At 45.8% G+C, this 19,567-nt stretch overlaps 1 protein-coding gene and 1 non-coding gene across 2 annotated transcripts; one reads left to right on the forward strand and one right to left on the reverse strand.

The window, feature by feature from the left end:
• Window positions 1–4,009: 4,009 nt before the first annotated feature.
• On the forward strand, window positions 4,010–4,137 carry LOC116973896. Its single transcript, XR_004412178.1, has one exon. It is a non-coding gene; the product is annotated as a U6atac minor spliceosomal RNA (small nuclear RNA).
• A 6,702-nt stretch (window positions 4,138–10,839) lies between these two features.
• On the reverse strand, window positions 10,840–17,469 carry lgsn (lengsin, lens protein with glutamine synthetase domain). The gene is made up of 3 exons (XM_033021868.1): window positions 16,748–17,469; window positions 13,846–14,018; window positions 10,840–12,164 (listed from the first exon to the last, which is right to left on the reverse strand). Exons 1-3 carry the CDS (start codon window positions 17,397–17,399, stop codon window positions 11,007–11,009), a joined length of 1,983 nt encoding a protein of 660 aa, XP_032877759.1. The 5' UTR covers window positions 17,400–17,469; the 3' UTR covers window positions 10,840–11,006.
• Between the last annotated feature and the right edge of the window lie 2,098 nt (window positions 17,470–19,567).

Genomic DNA, 19,567 nt, shown 5'->3' on the forward strand with positions numbered 1-19,567 from the left:
GCCAGAAGAGGTATTTGTGGCAGGTACAGTAAAAGCATATAAAGACACCTTGACAGGTACTTGGATAGGAAAGGTTTAGAGGGGTATGGGCCAAACATGGGCAAATGGGACTAGCTTAGATGGGGCATCTTGGTCAGCTTGGACAAGATGGGCTGAAGTGTGTGTTTTCTGTTGTATGACTCTATGACTCTAATCCTTGGAGGGAAAGGAGAAATAAATCCTTGGATCCATCACAGCATGGTTTGGGAACAGCTCTATCCAAGATCTCAAGAAATTGCAGAGTTGTGACCATAGCCCAGACCATCACGGAAACTAACCTCCCTTTCTAGATATGTTACAATACTTACCTTCAGCGGCGCTGTAATTCTGCCACTGGCCGTGTGCGCGATTTTGGCGCGTTTGAGGGGGGGGGGCGGGGTTAAAACGGGGTTTTTTCAAGACCTGGTCCTGAATTATATTTGTTGGAGTGCAAGATGTTGCTAAAGAATCATTCCTACGGCCGTTCTGTGTGTTTTAAAAAAAAATTCATCCGGCAAGTTAATCGCTGGAATGATTTTAAAACCAGCTTCTGAAGCCGTCAATGCCGACAACAGGGGACGGATTTTATGGAGGACCAGGTAAAAGAAAGTAGTTTATTTTTATGTATAAAAGTGTTTCTTATGATGTATTAAGATTAAGATTCACATTTTAAGTTGCAAAACGGTGATTTTCCCCCCCAAAGAACCGGCACTGTTTTTGCTGCAGATATGGGGGTATAAATTCACCGCAACCTCAACGTTCTAAATGGTCCCGTTCCAGTAAAACCCACTCGCAAGCTGATTTAATTTACAGTATTAAACATTAAATTCCTTCCATTTGGCCTATAACCCCATGACAATAAGATTTAAAAATTATGTTATATTCTGAATTCTTGTGTGAATGTTATCTGGACACTTAGGCTATTTAAAAATGTTAATCTATTCTTAAGAAATGGATAGATGTCTAGATCTAGTAATTGAATTTTGTAATTAGTTACAATTAGGTAACTAACTAATTATATGCTTTAATTTCAAGTCATCTAAGTAAGATTGTTTCATATTTGTTTCAGAATGCTTCAATCTATAATAACTGAAAATTTCTTTCAGTTCTCTTAAATTTTAAGAAAGTTATCGGCTTTTAAATGTTCTCGATCACAGCTTTTGTGTTAAGTCAATGAAAAAGCAATAGGGAACAAGATGCCAATTTCCGAGTATGAAAATGGCCATAATCTTTATAATACTGAAGATATGAAAGTGAATTAGGTGTCAAATTAAACCTCTTTTTATGCTTTATCTGATGGGATAAATTAAAGACTTGATTTTTAAAATCTCAAAATGTTGTAACATTGCTACCCTTTCATGGACTCCATAAACACTTCACGTTGCCTCGGGAAGGCCACCAGCATAATAAAGGGCCAGTTTCACTCTGGTCACTCCTTCTTCTCCCCTCTCCCCTTAGGCATGAGGTATAGAAGTTTAAAAATGCATACCTCCAGATTTGGGAAGTTACTTCCCAGCTGTTATCAGGCAACTGAACCACCCTCTCACCATCTAGACAACAGTCCTGACCTCACATCTTCCTTATTGGAGACACTCAAACTATCTTTTACCGCACGTTACTATGCATTATCTTGCACTAAACGTTATACCTTATCTGCATACTGTGGACGGCTTGATTGTAATCATGTGTAGCATTTTCACTGACTGGATAGCATGCAACAAAAAAGCTTTTCACTGTAACTCGGTACACATGACATTAATAAACTAAACCACTCCATTTGTTCCACATTCCTCCAACACCTTCCCTCCCACTGAAAACCTACTTGTATCTACCTCTTTCCTAGTTCAGACGCAGGTTCACAGAACCGGATAGTTGACTGTTTCACTTTCCACTGATGCTCCTTGACCAGTTGAGTTCTTCCAACATTTCGTTTTGAGACTGCAACCAGTCTGGTTCAGCCCGAGGCAATGGGCAGGGATGGTGGCGCGGGTATAGAGCTTGCAGTAACATCAATCCCATTGTCTGACTAATCAGATTTGCACACATGACTTCCTATTGTACAAGGAGTCTGACAGCCCAGGGGCAATATTTCAGGGGTGACATGGACAGTCAGGCTGTCATTAACATACACTTTTGTGCAGAATGTAAAGTAGGATGGGAACCAACATCATTCAAGAAATTGTATAGGAAGTATTGGATGTGTGAAAAACAATTATATTTTACTTCGGAGTCACGTGAGTGACTACGTGAAGAAGGCCGTCAGAACGCATGCGCGTCATTACGCAGATGCATTGCGCAACGACTGACTGGCAGGCGCGTTGCTCCTGCCAACGGTAAGTTTAACCCTAGGTACACAAAAAAGCTGGAGAAACTCAGCGGGTGCAGCAGCATCTATGGAGCGAAGGAAATAGGCAACGTTTCAGGCCGAAACCCTTCTTCAGACTGATGGGGGGTGGGGGGGCGGGGAAAAGAAAGGAAAAAGGAGGAGGAGCCCGAAGGCTGGGGGATGGGAGGAGACAGCAGGAGGGCTGAGGAAGAGGAGGAGACAGCAAGGACTAACACAATTGGGAGAATTCAATGTTCATTTTTATGGAGGCGCAGGTTTTTACAGAAGAGCAGAGCAAGATTAACCCTGCAGGTAAAATTTGTATTTCTTACCAGGTTCTGTTTTTTCTTGCAGGAACCTCTTTTTACAGAGGTTTCCTGCTGGATATTTTCACGGGGAAAGTCCGGACAGGACGCGGGGAAACCGGTTATGGGCCGTGGGGAGACCTCAGTCCGGACTGCGGAAGCGCGTGTAGCCGGCGGCCGTCGAGTTCGCTAGCCCAGTCGCTGACATACGGTCTGCAGCTCCCAGACCGCTGTGGTTCCCATGGAGGGGATAAATCCAGGAGACGTCAGTATCGCCACCAGAGTCGCTGACAGTGCGGTTACCGGCACCCAGACCGTTGTGGTGCCCATGAAAAGGGGTGAAACCAACAATAAGTCAGTCAGGCCTTTGGACTCGGGCGAGTCAGGCCAGGAGGATTCCCCTCCTTTAATGGGTAGTGTCTTCGGACGTCTAACCCACATGGAGCACCTGATGGAGAGGTTGCTCCACAATGATATGCTCCAAAGGAGGGAGCTATCAGCCTGGGTCTCCTCGGGAGCCCGCGGCAGCGGCACCTGTTACAGGGCTGCACAATGTCTCCCTCTCTGAGGAGGGGAGCATTCGGGGTCAGTTTTCTGACTCATGAGCAACGGAAAAAATGAAGTATGGATAGCGCCCTCGGGCGTTTATCCCACAAATGTGATGTTCCATCCTGGCATAGGTCCGTAGGAGGGGCCATATCAGCGCAGGTATCCTCAGGGGCCTGCGGCAGCACCTGTTTCAGAATCTCCCTCTCTGTGGAGGGGAGTGCGAGTGGTCAGTGTGTAACTGACTTCAAATTGTAAAGTATGTCCGTGGAACATACTGGAGCACATGCGTATGGCTTCAAGGGAATCCTCGCAACTAAGGTGTTGCTGCCAGAAGAGTTGGTTACCAGCCGTTGGCAGAATACCCGGAAGGGGCCAGAGTTCCCCTCACGCTACAAGTGCCGGCAGTGAACAGTGCTATCAGGCATGACATTAAAGGAGCCGCCGAATCTTCTCTTCGGGTAAGACCTACTCAACAGGTAAGACCTGGATGAGGAAGCAAAAGCTGTCGGACCAATCGACGAGCAAAGCTTCATCGTTTCGGCGACAACACACCCCACGCCTCCATCGGCAGTAAGCGGTTCACTGAAGCTGGTGGCAGCGTGAAAGCTGGGCAGAGGCCTTTCAAGCCAAGGCCCAAGTCGGTCTCAGGAAAAATATGGAATCCGCTCACCCTACCAGTCCTACTCTTCAACCAAGGTAACCATGCAGGTAGGTGGGTCTGGCACTCACGAAACATGGGGTATGTGGACCACTCACAATATTCACACTTGTTTTTTGTACAAATAATAATGATAACATGTGATTAGTTTATGTGTTGTATGAAAGGAGAGAAGGTTAGCACTCCCCTTGATAAGGATGGAAGGGTCCCTAGTGGCCTTACAACACACAAATGTGGCATTAGTGGCATCTACTTAGTGGCATCTAACCATGTTAAACTGCACAATACTTGGGTTCCAAGCTGGCTTGGAATTGGGGCCAGAGTTGTCTTTCGAGGCCGGCTCAGTATTATGGCCAGGATTGCCTTTCGAGACAGGCTCGGAAATATGGCCAGAGTTGTCTTTCGAGGCAGGCTCAGAATTATGGCCAGAGTTGTCTTTTGAGGCAGGCTCAGTATTATGGCCAGGATTGCCTTTCAAGACAGGCTCCGAAATCGGGCCAGAGTTGTCGTTCAAGGCAGGCAAGTAATTATGGCAGGTGTGGACTGTTAATTGTGAAAGATGGAGAATGTTGTTTAACTCGCATGTGCAGTATAAACTTTTCAGAATAGGAAACTTCGTTACTGACTAACAACTGATTTCCATAGGATCTTTATGGCATGCTTCGATCTCAAAGATACATTCTATTCAGTTCCCATTCACAGGGATCACCGGAGACATTTGACATTTATCTGGATGGGGCAATGATAACAGTTAAAGCATTGCAAAATGGGCTAACTTCAGCTCCCAAGTTATTTACCAAATTACTAAAATCGGTGCTTGGACTGCTCAGAGCTCAAAACACTTGTTATGTCTTGTCTGGATGATATTTTAACGCTGTATTTTGCTAAAATTAACTGTTTCAGCCTCAAACTATATTTGAGAAATTGTGGTTCCTCATCCATCCAGTTAAATTTAAGTTGATACCAACTAGACTTATTGATTATTGGGATTTACGATTAACTATTAATTTGCCTGTGACTCCACCCTGGGGCAAGAGATAGGAATTAATAGAAGCCTGTAACAACCTTGTTGTTATAAAGCAGCTTTCTATTCATCAAGTGTAATTGGCATTATAGTGGCTGTGATTCAGCTGTGCAAGTGGGGCTTTTGCATGATCAGAACTTACATCGTGCAAACTAGAAACCTCTCAAGTGCCATGTAGGTCATTGTTAACAGACATATGCTATTACCAGCTGAAGCTACCAAAGTCACAATGGTGGACGAACAGTACTCAGCATTGCTCCAGTAGTTTTGGTTAGTAAATTTTCAGTCATATCACAAACTGATATTAGTGCTTAAAGATGGAAAATTACGAATGCCATCTCTAGTTCGGAGGTGAATGAGATTTGCATGAGTTACCAATTCTTCAGTTATTGGTATCAACTACCTATAGACACTAGGTGCATGCTATGGGTTAAAGGGTTATTGTGCGATTATGCATAATCTGCATGCTCAACTCCAAGTTGATGCACTATGGTGGTGGCATATGCTAGTCACATGGGTGCAATCAAGTCATAGTATCCTGTAATAATTTACCTTATCTCATTTGGCGCTGGTGTATCATCACATAAAATCAATGACAACACAGAATGGGTGTTGGATCACAAAGTATTTTATGAAATTATGGCTCGATGGAACACCAAATATCGATATGTTTGCATCCAGGCTCATTCACCGGTTGCAAAAATATGGGGCATACAGTGGCGAGAGATTCATTCTCGCTACACGGAGGAGGAATGTTCTTTTATGTTTTTCCTCCATTTTTGCCTCATCAGTCGGGTCTTGCAATAAAGTCAGCAAAATCCTGCTTCAGGTTTTCGAACTGTCTGACTGGCCTATGCAGCCATGGTTCCCACTTTTGTCGGGAATAATAATACAACCTAATATGGTTATTCTAAACATAAAACTTTGCTGGTTCAGCCTGTGGCTCGGAAAACCTGCCTCTGCATGATAAAATCAAATTATTGACTTGCAGATTCTGAGTAGACTGCTCCTGCGGCTCGGGTTGTCAGACCGATCCATGTATGTGCTCACTGCAGAGTGCAGGGATAGCACCAGAAAAGCAGTACATTTCCTTTTCAGGAGATGTGAAGATTTTTGTTTAAATGCTAATATTACATATAATACGGCACAGACAACTGACGTCTTGGAGTTCATTTTCAAATGGGTCTTTGACAATAAATTAAGTTATAGTGGCATTTACTGTGCCAAATGTGCCTTCTCATCATATTTGCTGCAGCGAGCGGGACCCACTCTGTCGGGTCTCACCCACTGATATCCAGTTTATAAAGGATATCTTTAACACAAGTTCTCCCAGGCCCAAGTACATGGAAGTATGGGATATTGACTTTGTGTTAACACTACTTTACCAGGGGGCTCCAGCTACATCCTCATCTTTGGCCCGGCTCTCTAAAGGTAGCTATCCTCATGGCGCTGGTCTTAGCGCAACAGGTCCAGTCACAACATAAATTGCAACTGGACAGGATGGTTACATCTGCAAATAATATAATATTTTATGTTTATGATTTAGTTAGGCAGACCAGCTCAGGGGCGTCAGGTCTCAAACTAATTCTCACGGCATACCCCATGGACCTACGGTCACCTAGAGCATTAGAGGCTCTGATACTAGCAATGTTTGTTAGTTACAAAAATCCTCATAAGAAGGTATCAGTTCAGACCATCTCCAGGTGATTAAAATGGGATTTTGGCTCAGGCAGGAGTAGATTCTAATATTTTCTAATCTCACTCCACCAAGGCTGCCACAACATCAGTTGCAAGGGTTATGTACGTTCTGCTGGACCACATCCTAGTGGCTGCAGGATGGTCTAACAAACAAACTTCCAAACATTTTATAAGTAACCCATTGCCAGACCGGGGGTATTTGCCAACTCTATCTTAGGTTCTATTTTATAGTTTCCTCCCGGATGAGAGGGGTTACTATCATTATTATTTGTTCATTTTAAAAGCATCAGCATGTTTTAAATCTATGTCATGTCTGTATGCCTTGTGAATGTTTCTCTTATCTGTGGTCAACTGATGCAGTTGTGCTTTTGTAGACTCGTTTCCACGGCTTGAAATCACAGAGCTTTAAAATCCTCACGTAGTCACATGTGACTCCAAAGTAAAATAGTAAGATTAAACGAGAACTTACCAGTTTGAAGTTTGATCTTTATTTTATGAGGAGTTACGATGAGCGATTACGTGCACACCGTTCCCACCCTCATATTATAAAGGTCATCTGGTAGGTTGTAGTTCTCTCCAATCTTACTATGTTCAGTTCAACTACTGTTATCTGTGATTTCACACCGCTGCTTTGAAAGTTGATGTGGCATGGTTAGGAAAGGGCATAGAATTTGCCATCTTTAATCTTTCTGATGGAGAAATGTGTGATACATTGGACGCCAGAGGAGCAATGGAGGGCTCACATCATTTGGTAGAGCTGGACATTTTTTGTGCATTCATAGAAAAGAATCAAGTTTGTCCAATCTATATAACTAATACTCTCCAATCTAGGCATCATCCTGGTAAACCTCTTTTCTGCACCTTCTCCAAAACTTCGACATCCTTCCTGTAATGAGGCGACCAGAATTCAATATAGTAGCCTAACCAAATTTATAACCAAATTTTATAAAGCTGCAACATGACTTCTTGACTTATACTCAGTGCTCCAATTGATGCTGGCAAGCAGATCAAATACCTTCTTTACCATTTTATCTACAACCAGAAAGGGTTTGCACTTTTAAGAACTAATGACTTGGGCCCATATCCCTCTGTACTACAATGTTATTAAGGGTATTGACACCAACTGTATACTTTCCCCTTACATTAGGCCCTGGGGATTTATCCACCTTAGTGTTCTTCAGTGGACCCAGCATCACCTCTTTCTTGACATTAAACTGCCCTAATATATATCACTTTGATCTCACTATCCTCCATTCATTTAGTACTTTGCCTACATCCTCTGAATCCAAGCATAAATGCCCTCCTTTATCTTCTCCCCAGTTATGTACCTCTTGTTTTTAATATGGGTATAAAAAACCTTAGGATTTTTTGCAATACAACTTGCCAAATTTCATTTCATGGTCTCTTCTGATTTCTTGCTTGCTTGCTTTATATTCCTCAAAGACCCTGTCTGATTTCTTCCTAACCTTTTGAGATGCTTCCTTTTTCTTTTTAACTAAATGTAAGCTCTCTGATTATTCAAGGTTCCCTTACTTTGCCATCCTTATCTCCCCCCCCCCCCCTCCCCCCTCCCCTCCCCCCACCCCTCTTTACTGGAGCATGTTGCTCCTGAATTCTGAACAGTTTACCTTAACCAATATCAGATGTATACTTCCCCAATAACAGCCACTCCCAATGTATTTTCCCTAGCTCTTGCCTAATAACGTTGTGATTTCCTTTCCATCCCATCTGCTAATCCAACCTACAATGATATCCTCAACCCGAAACGTCACCCATTCCTTCTTTCCAGAGATGCTGCCTGCCCCGCTGAGTTACTCCAGTATTTTGTGTCTATCCTTATGACAATGCCAGCGGGACCTATATATGAAACTTGAGAGCCCTCTGCACAGATCATTTATTTCAATAATATGCTAACACTAGGGTTCAGATCATTTGCCCTTCACTGGCCTAATGCTGTCTCAAGGACTCACTTTTTGAGTCCTTGAGACATAATCCATCTTCCTAAGCAAGTTTATAGGCGTGCCTGAGGAGGTGCTCTGGACAGACCACAACATCACTTAACTGGCTTACAGATGAGATGACTCCAAGTCTATGTCATATGAGAAACACATCACTGCTTTGTGTGTTTTTATTCACACTCAAAAACTATCGTTTTCAGAATTAAGTGTGACCCAGTATCTATTGAAGTAAAAGCACAAGAATAAATCTTTACTTATTTCAAACAGAAATAAATATCAGATAGTGCATATTTCTAAAGAAAACTAGACCAAGGGTAACCCGTTGGGTCCCGTCCCCTGCGGGGGTAGGGGGGGCGGCCTGCGGTGTCACATACACACTAACCACCCCCCACATACACGGGGGGGGGAGAGGGAGGGGGAGGGAGGTGGAAAGGGAGAGGGGGAGGGTGGAGGGGGGGGGGGGGGGTAGGGGAGGAGAGGGGGGAGGGGGAGAGAGGAGGGGGGAGAGAGGGGGAAGGGCAATTAGGGGGGAAGGGGGGAGAGAGGAGGGGGAAGGGGAACGAGGGGGGAGAGAGGAGGGGGAGAAAGGGGGAGGGGAGGGGAAAGGGGAATGAGGGGGGGAAGGGGGGAGTGAGGAGGGGGAGAAAGGGGGGGAGGGGAGGGTGGAGAGAGGAGGGGGAGAGAGGAGGGAGGAGAGAGAGGAGGGGGGAGAGAGGAAGGGGGAGAAAGGGGCAGGGAGAAGAGAGGAGGGGGTAGAGCGGGAGGAGAGGGGAGAGGGAAGGGGGAGAGGAGGAGGGGGGACATGAGGAGGGGGGAGAGGAGGAGGGGGGGAGAGGAGGAGGGGGGAGAGGAAGACGGGGGGAGAGGAGGAGGGGGGGAGAGGAGGAGGGGAGCCGGGCTGGCGAGCGAGCGGGCGGGGGAGATCTGAGGGAGGCCACGGGCGGGCGCGATCTGAGGACGGTCAAAAGCAGCGTAGGGCTGGCCGCTCGGGGGAAGCCGACCCACCCGCGTGACAGCCGGCCGAGTGCGAGGAGCAGGGTGCTGGGCCCACGGCAAGCGTGCTGCTGGACCCAAGGGGAGCGGGCTGCTGGATTCATGGCGAGCGGGCTGCGGGGCCCACGGCGAGCGGGCGGCAGAGACTCGAGGGATCAATCTGAGGACGGTCTACTGCGAGTTGGGGGGGGGGGGTTACGTAACGCGCAGCTCGTGGATAATAATGGCCAGCAGGCTGTGCATTGAAAACTCTGCGCTGGTGGCTGCGAGGAGCAGAGCCATTGTGACGTCATCAGCTCGCTTCAGCTCATTAACTGCAAAAAAGGTCTCAGATTGGTGAACAATTTTAGTAAAAAGCTCGGGAAATAATGAATCAGTTTTTCAGATGAGATGATTTACGAGATCATGAGGTAAATCTCTACCGGAATATGTAAAATATTCACCGTTTACGCGTCTGGTTTTCGAGGAGATGTGAATCAAAGAAAAAGAGACAAGCAAACTAACAAACAAATAAATAAATACGGAAACATCCAAGATCAGAGTTTTATATTATAATAGATAATGTTCCCCTCCCAATTTCTTTAACATGTCAATTTTCATTAAAAGATTGCATCATGTCAAATTACCCATACACAGAATCAGAAGAAAGATTTATTTCTCAAGTAAGCCAAGTTCTCAGATATCGCATTAAATTATTTGTACATCACATTTACTTCATCTGTATGCCAACTGAGAATACGAGGACTTAACTTCTGATAGAAGAGTTGGGTCGAGACCTTTCTTCAGACTTTCCGCCTGGAACTGGGCCTGGAATCCAGATGAGTTGCCAACCCCAACCTTCTGGCAACTTGGGGAGAGACGCGGATCAGCAGAGTCATCGGTCACGGCCAGAGTTCAGGCAAGGGATGCATGTGGCAGGTGCAACCTGAGTGGCGGTGGCAGCAGACGTGGCCAGGGAGACGGAAACGGCACGATGGCAGTTGCGGGTGGATAGGTGACACGGGCCCAGGGTGGCGTCGGCAGCCCGGCCTGGCATTGAAGGTAGATCAGTCCACTATAACCAAGATCTGTTTTAAAGATGTATTCAAGGGAGAGTTAGATATAGCACTTAGGGGTAACAGAATCAAGGGATATGGGGAGAAAGCAGGAACAGGGAAATGATTTTGAATGATCAGCCATGATCATATTAAATAGGGGTGCTATATGGGGAGAAAGTAGGAACAGGGTACTGATTTTGGATGATCCATAATCATATTGAATGTCGGTGCTGGCCCGAAGGGCCGAATAGCCTACCCCTGCACCTATTTTCTATGTTTCTATAGAGATCCGTGAAAAATGAGGGCTTACTGACCTTTGAAATATTTATATGCAGCCTGCAATCTGGATGTGATACAATGTGTTTCACATTATATGACACATCCTGTAAATGGTCTGTTGCACATGGAATGAATAATCTCTGCCATTTGTAAATGTTTTGCTAGATGAAATACTCCAAGTACTTGTCGGCCTCACCATCTGGTGCCTGTGTCGCCAGTTCGTAGCGTTTGACAGCTATGAAGTGTTGGGTGAAGGCTTCCCCCAGTGCCCTCTGGATGCAGCTGTCGCTCTCCAGTGCATCGAGGGCATCCTCCAGCCGCTCTGGGATGGTGCAGACCTTCGCCGCCTGTGCTCCGTCCTCGGTCAACCCGCCCCTCAGCCCGCCCAACCCGGCCGCCACGGTGGCGGCGAGCACAAGGTAGGGGTTGGCGGCCGCCGAGCCCAGCCGGTTCTCCAGGCAGGCTCCTCTTCTTCCATCTCCGTTGAAGGCCCAGCTGGTGTGGTCGGAGCCGCGGGTGGTCCCTTGGCCTTTCCCCGTGCTGTACCGCCGGCGGCAGGCGTCGCCCGGCGCCGCCAGGCAGCTGAGGGCGGCGGCGTGGAGCAGCAGGCCGGCCCGCCATGCCCTGGCCTCGCCCGACAGCCCCTCGCCATCGCCATCTTCCCCGGCCCGGCCGAAGAGGTTACACCTGCCGCCCGCCTCCCACAGGCTGTGGGAGAGAGTGCCCAGGTTGCCGTAGCTCAGGGGTGAGAAGAAGCTGGCGTTGTGCTGGTGTTTCCTTGCCAGCTCCTTCAGCCCCGTCCTGAAGGCGAAGGCGTTGTCCGCCGCGCCCAGCCCCGACTCGGCTCGCAGCGCCACCTCCATTTGCCCAGGCCGCCGCGATGAGGAGAAGCTCTCCACGTCCACCCCAGCGCCGTACATCCCCTCCATCAACTCCTGCGCGAAACTCTGGTGGTGGTTGTTGAGGAGGGTGGCGGCCGGGAGAGCTGCCGGAGTATTCAACGCCTGGGCGAAGGTGTCGAGGCAGAACTGGTAGGTGAAGGAGGAACGCAAGGCGAGGCCAAGGGCGCTAAGATGGCGCAGCTGCACCTTGGCCACCTGCCTGGGGGAAGTGGGCAGGGGACAACCTGTGGCCGAGCACCAATCGCAAATCACACTCGCCGTCTTCTCCACCCACGGGAGCACCCTGAAGGTCGAAATGTCGGGCATCAAGAGGATGTCTTCACCATTGCAACCGGGATGACCTGCTGCATTTTCCTTTGGGCTCAAAATCAGCTCCAGGTAACTTCTGGGCATGGGTACCCCATGGAGCACTTTCTCCTGCGGACGAAGCACAGAGTTTGACTATGTTAATCTTCATGATTCTCATTCATAATTCCAAAACATTTAACGTTTGTAATCAGTCTGTGTCTTTATGTTGCCAGTTTAGCACAAAGTAAAATTGTTAATTGTGTTGATCCAACACAAAGTTAAACCACCGTTTACATTTGTCACTTAAATAGGAGCATTCCATCAGTGTAATATGAAAATGACAGAACAGTTTTAGCTCATATTTGACAGAGTTGATTTCTTCATTCAGTATTTCAATAAGTCTTTAGATAGATAGATAGATAGATAGATAGATAGATAGATAGATAGATAGATAGATAGATAGATAGATAGATAGATAGATAGATAGATAGAATCTTTATTAAACTAGAATCTTTAGATTTTACTTTAGAGATACAGCGTGGAAACAGGCCCTTCATCCCACCGAGTCTGTGCCAACCAGTGATCAACACTTACACGAGCACTATCCCAGTTCAGTTTAGTTTATTGTCACATGTACACTAGGGACAATTTACAGAAGCCAATTAACTGTTGTACCAATATGTCTTTGGACTGGGAGTAAACCAGAGCACCCGGAGAAAACCCACGAGGTCACAGGGAGAATGTACAAACTCTACTTATAGGTCATGTGATAGAAAGCATAGAAAATAGGTGCAGGAGTAGGCCATTCGGCCCTTCGAACCTGCACTGCCATTTTTATTGTACTTCTTGGTCCCATATTCCAGCCATCAGTTGCCCACGTGATCAGCGGAAAACCCATTAAAGCCCTCAGAAGCCCTTCTGAACAAATGTTTCAAACGCCATGTGAAATGAATCTTTGATTTTTCCATTGCATTTACAACACCGAACAAACCCATTGTTGAATCAATTAATTGTAACTTTTTCACAGCTTTCTTGTCTCTGTGATGGGAGCAGAATTAGGCCATTCGGCCCATCAAGTCTGCTCTGCCATTCAATCATCTCCCTCCTAACCCCATGCTCCTGCCTTCTCCCCATAACCCCTGACACCCGTACTAATCAAGAATCTATCTATCTCAACTTTAAAAATATCCATTGACTAGGTCTCCACAACCTTCTGTGGCAAAGAATTCCACAGATTCACCGCCCTGCGACTAAAGAAATTCCTCCTCATCTCCTTCCTAAAGGATCATCCTTTAATTCTGAGGCTATAACTAGACTCTCCCACTAGTGGGAACATCCTCTCCACATCCACTCTGACCAAGCCTTTCACTATTCAGTACGTTTCAATGAGGTCCTCCCTGGGGTGGAAGATTGCAACCTTCACGTGGTCCGCCCTGTTTCGACTAATGCAATCAACTCGACGTGCACAAGCAGAAGATCAAATAGAACAAGTTGTCCTACAACTTTAGGCTGTGCACGCCACACGGAAGAAGAAGAAGGTCCCCCCTCATTCATCTAAACTCCACCAAGTACAGGCCTAGTGTCATCAAAAGCTCATCATATGTTAACTCACTCATTCCTGGGATCCTTCTTGTAAACCTCTCTCCAGAGCCAACTCATCCTTCCTCAGATCTGGTGCCCAAAATTGCTCACAATGATAGCACCCATAGTCAGGACCGAACCTGGGTTTCTTGCGCTGTAATGCAGCAATTCTCCAACTGCACCACCGTGCTGCCCTAAAATCCATTCAATGGCAAATAAAACATCGTACCTGAAAAAATCGAGCTGGTATTGTCTTTGATCTTGAAATTCCATTAAGATCACTTGCTTCAAAGCGAATGAACCGTATATCTTCTCTTGTGATCTGCTGTTTCACTTGCTCAATCGTAAAGCCTATCTGTGAAGGAGTTGAACTGGTGGTCAGAACACTTTCTTCGATGCTTCCTGTAAAAGGATAAAAATCCAAATGATATCCATACTTGGGTAATGTGAAGACCCTTTGGGCATTCTTGATGCATTGCAGTACTTAAGGGGACATCACTCTTTACAGGCCCTGACTTTTCAATATGAAATAATAGACATTTAAAGAACTTTGTGTAATGCTTCTAATAGCCTCAGCATAACACAGTCCACTTTCAGCATAACATAATTTGCTTTACAGCCCATGCTGGCACGAGAAGCAAAACTGAAACAGGTATCTGTGTAAGAAGGAACTGCAGATGCTGGTTTAAACCGAAGATGGACACAAAAAGCTGGAGTAACTCAGTGGGACAGAAGGAATGGAGGAGAGAAGGAATGGGCGATTCCTTCTCTCCAGAGATGCTGCCTGTCCTGCTGAGTTACTCCAGCTTTTTGTGTCTATCTAGAAGTAGGTATCTAAATAGTAAGGGATTGCAGATCACTAGGAGACAAAAGGATCTGAGGGTCTCATTGTGTGATTCACAAAAGGCTAGCATGCAGGCACAGTCAGTGATTAGGAAAGCTAACAAAGCTACTGCTCATTGAATGGAAGACATGGAAAGATATTCTCTTGTTATATAACACTAGACTAAGTGGAACCCGTTGCGTCTCAGTCACACGGGAGGCCTGGTCCCCCAACGCAACCCATATTCCACCACTCGCCCGTTGTTGGGACGAGGGGTGTGTGTAGGCGGTGGGGTGTGTGTGGGCGGTGGGTGTGAGAGCGGGGGGGTTGTGGGGGCAGGGGGCTGTGGGCGGCGGGGTGTGTGGGGGAGGTGTGTGTGGGAGGTTGGGCTTGTGGAGGGAGGGTGTGTGGGCGGGGGGTTGTGGGGGGAGACGAGGAGTTGTGGGGGAGAGTGAGCTTGGAGAAAAGATGGGGAAGAGGAGCCAACGAGGTGGGCCATAGGGGTAGTGGCTGGAATTGGCGGTGCGATGGTGACTCACAGCGGGCGACATCTCGTCTGCTTTCCGCTTGGCGACATCTCCGACTCCAGGCTGGGCTGGGTCTCCGTCTCTGAGCTGGGCTGGGTCTCCCACACTGGGCTGGGCAACGTCTCCGACATTGGGCTGCTTGACGCTGGGCTGCTGCTTGGGGCTGGGCTGCTTCGGGTCCTTCCGAAAGTCCGGATGGAAACCTCCGCCGGCCATCCTCAGCTCCACTAAAGACGCGATGGCACAGGAAAGGGCGGACCGTGTCAAGGAGTGACAGGGGAAGAGACTAATCCGCGCGCCGCTGACTGGCAGGAGAAGAGATCGATCTGTGCAAGCACGTTATTTAAGATTTTTAAAACTCGCTAACTTTTACGACATTCATCTGATCAGAACGAAACTTGGTAGACTTGCAGCACAGGAGAACGGTGAGTGAACTGGCCAAAAATCATAGTGCTATCGCATACTGTTTTTGTGGAAATAGAAAGACCGCCAAACCGGAAGATAACAAGATCAAAGTTTTAGTTATGTATAGATATTGGTAAGACCACATATGAGGACAGAAATTGTCTCCTTGTTTAAGTAAGGATATCAGTGCAATTGAAGCAGTTCAGCGGTGATGGACAGTTTGTCTCTTGAGAAAATGTCTAACAGGCTCCTTGTCTGGAGGTTAGAAGGGTGAGACATGGCTTAGTTGAAACGTGGAAGGGTCTTGTCAGGGTGGATATGGAGAGTATCTTTTGTGGGAAAATCTAAAACAAGAGGTCATAATTAAAAAATAGAAGATCACCTATTTAAGGTTGGGGGTCCTATTTGTTGATTAATCACTTTCGCTACAGAACAGGAGGTCCTCAGAGCAATGTCTCAAGCCCAACTATCTTCAGCTGTTCATCAATAACCTACTTTCCATCATCAGCTAATGACTGCTCATTATTCAATTTCATTTGGAACTCCCCGACATATGAAACATTCTTCATTTGTATGTAGCGAGAATTAGACAACATTCAAGTATGGGCTCAAAATGACTAAACATTAAGAAGCCTAAGTAGGTCATTTCCTCGTTACTTGTCTTTTTTTTTTAAAGAAGTTAAGTAACCCTGCTTCAGGTGCATTTCCCAAGATTGAATACTTTAGCTCAAAGTAATTTGTCATCACCTGTAAATGCAGACTAGGGCCAATGATTTTTTGCACCTATGGACTCTCTCTTTCCAACCTCTATGACATTCCCTCTCCAACTCTGAGATCTCTAATTCTAATGAATTACATAAATCCAACAATATTTCATAGCGCTTCAGTTGCCAAGGTCCTGCCTGAAATCCCTAACCATCTCTCTTCCTCCCTTAAGATGCTTCTGTAAAACCTGTCACGTTTGGTCACCACTCCCAAAGAACAGTCTCTGATATCTAAATCTTTGCCACAATCCAGGATTCCACATGTAACTATTACTAATGATCAGCCATGATCATATTGAATGGCGGTGCTGGCTCGAAGGGCCGAATGGCCTACTCCTGCACCTATTTTCTATGTTTCTATGTTAAGTGTATGGTTTACTCCAGTTACTCCAGTGCTTTGAGTCTATCTTTGGTATAAACCTGCATCTGCAGTTCTTTGTTTCTATTGTTTGATGATACTCCAGTGAAGGGCCCTTGGACCATTTCACTCTGTTAATGATCCCATTCAAATGAATTGTTCAAACAATTGCCCCTCCATCTACAATGTGCATTGTACTCGTACATGGTTAGCAAGTGAAGTACTAACCAATTGTCAGCAAGTGAAGTACTAACCAAAAACATTTGAACTCGAGGCTGGGTCATGTCTTGATGCCGGTCCGCTATCAGTGCGACCATGTAAAGCTGATGATATCAAGGCTGAGGGTTTGATGTTGGCTTTCTCTTGTGTCTGGATCTGTGGAGTTTCCACAGCATGATTTGATGGCTTGTCTTTGATGGACAGCTCACTTGTTCTCGGTGCACTCGGCGCTTCAGGGATGCCAGGATATGCTTTTGAGTTAGTGGGTAGTTTACCAGCTGCCTCTCTGGATTTCCCATCCCAGTCCTTCGTTGCTAACCTCTGGGGCGAATTCAATTTATCGTTTGCTTTCTGCCGACTGGTAACTAAAGGACTCTCCTTCAGAAGGGCTTTCAGTTCTTCTATTGTGTCTTTTGAAATTCCTGTCTTTGAAACAATAATGCGGTGACCCGTTGCCTCCTCGTTTGCACTGCCTGTTTCCCATTCTTCTTCGGACTTTTCTTCTTCCTTTTGACAGCTTCCTTCCTGCTTTCTATCTCCCACTTGCTCCTGAGCCAGCATGGGCTGGGCTGGTGTGGCAGGGGGCGCCGCTGTGACAATTGAGAGGCCTGGTCTGTGAAGGTAGGAATGTCCTGACGAGCTTGCGGTATGTTTTGTTACTACTCTCTCCCAGTCAAGTGGCGGCATATATTTCCCACTGACCCTAACGCCCCTCCTCCGCCCAGTGTAGGATATCCCACTGCCATCAACTTCATCTGTAACATCAGTTGCTTCCTATCAGTAAGACAATACAGTTGGTTATCAATAGCTGAACTGAAACGGACTGCAATTTAAATGTTTTTACTGAGCAGAGAGGTGCAACAATTCAAAGCATAAATTGAATGATTTGTTTATCTGAAATAATTTTGAAACCAATCTGTGATAAGTCAGAATACCAAGACTTTTCCCGCTTTTACAATATAACATACCAATACGTTATGCTTTGTCTGAAAAATATATTTCAATGGCAATTGTGAAAAGGTCTGTTGGGAAGAGGCAGAGAATTGAGACTAATTTGACAGGATGTTTACAGATATCCGATGGATGAAAAGTCTGATTCTGCATTGTGTTCTGTAGAGCTTTATCACTTTTACTTGCTTATAAATTCATGAACTGCAATCTCAATCAATCTATGTCAAGATGCTTGAGCTGGTCGGAGAAGTTACTTGAGCTGGTAGCAAGGGTTACTTGAAGTTAGAGAAGTCAATGTTCATACTCTGGGGTGTAAGCTACCAAAGCGAAATATGAGGTGCTGTTCCTCCAATTTGGGCTGGGCCTCACTCTGACAATGGAGGAGGCCCAGGACAGAAAGGTCAGTGTGGGAATGGAAGGGGGAATTAAAAGTGTTGAGCAATCGGAAGATCAGGTAAGTTTAGGTGGACTGAGCATAGGTGTTCAGCGAAACGATCGCCGAGCCTGCGCTTGGTCCATACCTGGAACAGCGGATAAAGTGGATGAGGTGGTTTGTGGGGTTTATTTTGCGATGTTTGTGTTTGTGTTTTTGGCTATGGGAGTCAGTTGGTTTCTAATAGATGTCTAGTGTTTACAGGTCTGATATGCTTCTGTAAGTAAGAAATTAATTGTTCCGTTGTCCATTGCTTCACTGATAATTCCCCACTCTTGACTCCTGACATGCTGCCTGACCTGCTGAGTTTGTACAGCACTTTGTGTTTTGAATTACCCAGACTTGCTCTCTGTCCATCACTGACATTCCCTTTGTTCCCTCCACCATCTCATTCTGGCAGACCTCATTGTCCTGGTTTCCCCCCTCTGCAACTTAAAACAATAGTTTTCTAATTTTTCCAGTTGCGATGAAGTGCCCTTGATTTGAAATGTTGATTCTGTTTCTCTCTCCACAGATGTTGCCTGACATGTTGAGTGTTTTCAGCATCTTGAAGTTTTGACAAGACTCTGGGATTTATCTTTGACTGAATGTTTTTTCTTTGCAATATTTCTCTGTAGTTGTAATTTTACAATCCCAGTAGAACAGTCACAAATAAGATTCTAAAGTGATTACTGGAAAGTACAGTTCCATTTTTGAGTATGCTGGAGGTTTGTTATAAATAATCCAATAAATAATGACATCTTTAACAACATAATGGGCCACAGCCTGTCATGTGCAAACAGTAGGTTGTGTAAAGGTATCGTTGGATAATATTTATTTCTCATTTAGCCTGAGGCTCAGGAGTCAGTTTATATCTAAATCGTTGCCACGATCCAGGATTCCACATGTAACTATTACTTAAGTGTATGGTTTAAAGGCAAACCAACAGTCCTGCATGTTACTTATTCCTCAACTGACACCATCTGGGCGTTATCAGTGTTGCTTTCTGGAGTTAGGTGCGTGCAATTCACTGCTACATCTCGTGCTTCACTGATTCATTGATTTTTAAAGCTTCATTGTTTTTAAAGCTAGTTGACACAACCTGAGGTCATGAAAGGGATTATATGAGTAACGTGTCGGAGGGGACTGCAGATGCTGGTTTAAATCAAAGATAGACCCAAAAATCTGGAGCAACTCGAGGGGTCAAGCGACATTTCTGGAGAGAAGGAATGGGTGCCGTTTAGGGTCGAGACCCTTCTTCAGACTGAGAGTCAGGGGAAAGGGAAACAAGAGATATAGACGATGATATAGGGTCACAAAAGGCTGGAATGAGCAGGTCAGGTAGCATCTCTGGAGAAAAGGAATATAAATTAATCCTTCTTTCCTCCTTGCAAATAGATCACAGAGTTGCAGGCATTATGATTCAAAACAAGGTGGAATAATTCAAGTGATAATACAAGTGGAAACAACGCGCCCACTTCGGCCAACATAT

The sequence above is a fragment of the Amblyraja radiata genome, chromosome 5, assembly GCF_010909765.2.
Source record: "Amblyraja radiata isolate CabotCenter1 chromosome 5, sAmbRad1.1.pri, whole genome shotgun sequence".
Lineage (NCBI taxonomy): Eukaryota > Metazoa > Chordata > Chondrichthyes > Rajiformes > Rajidae > Amblyraja > Amblyraja radiata.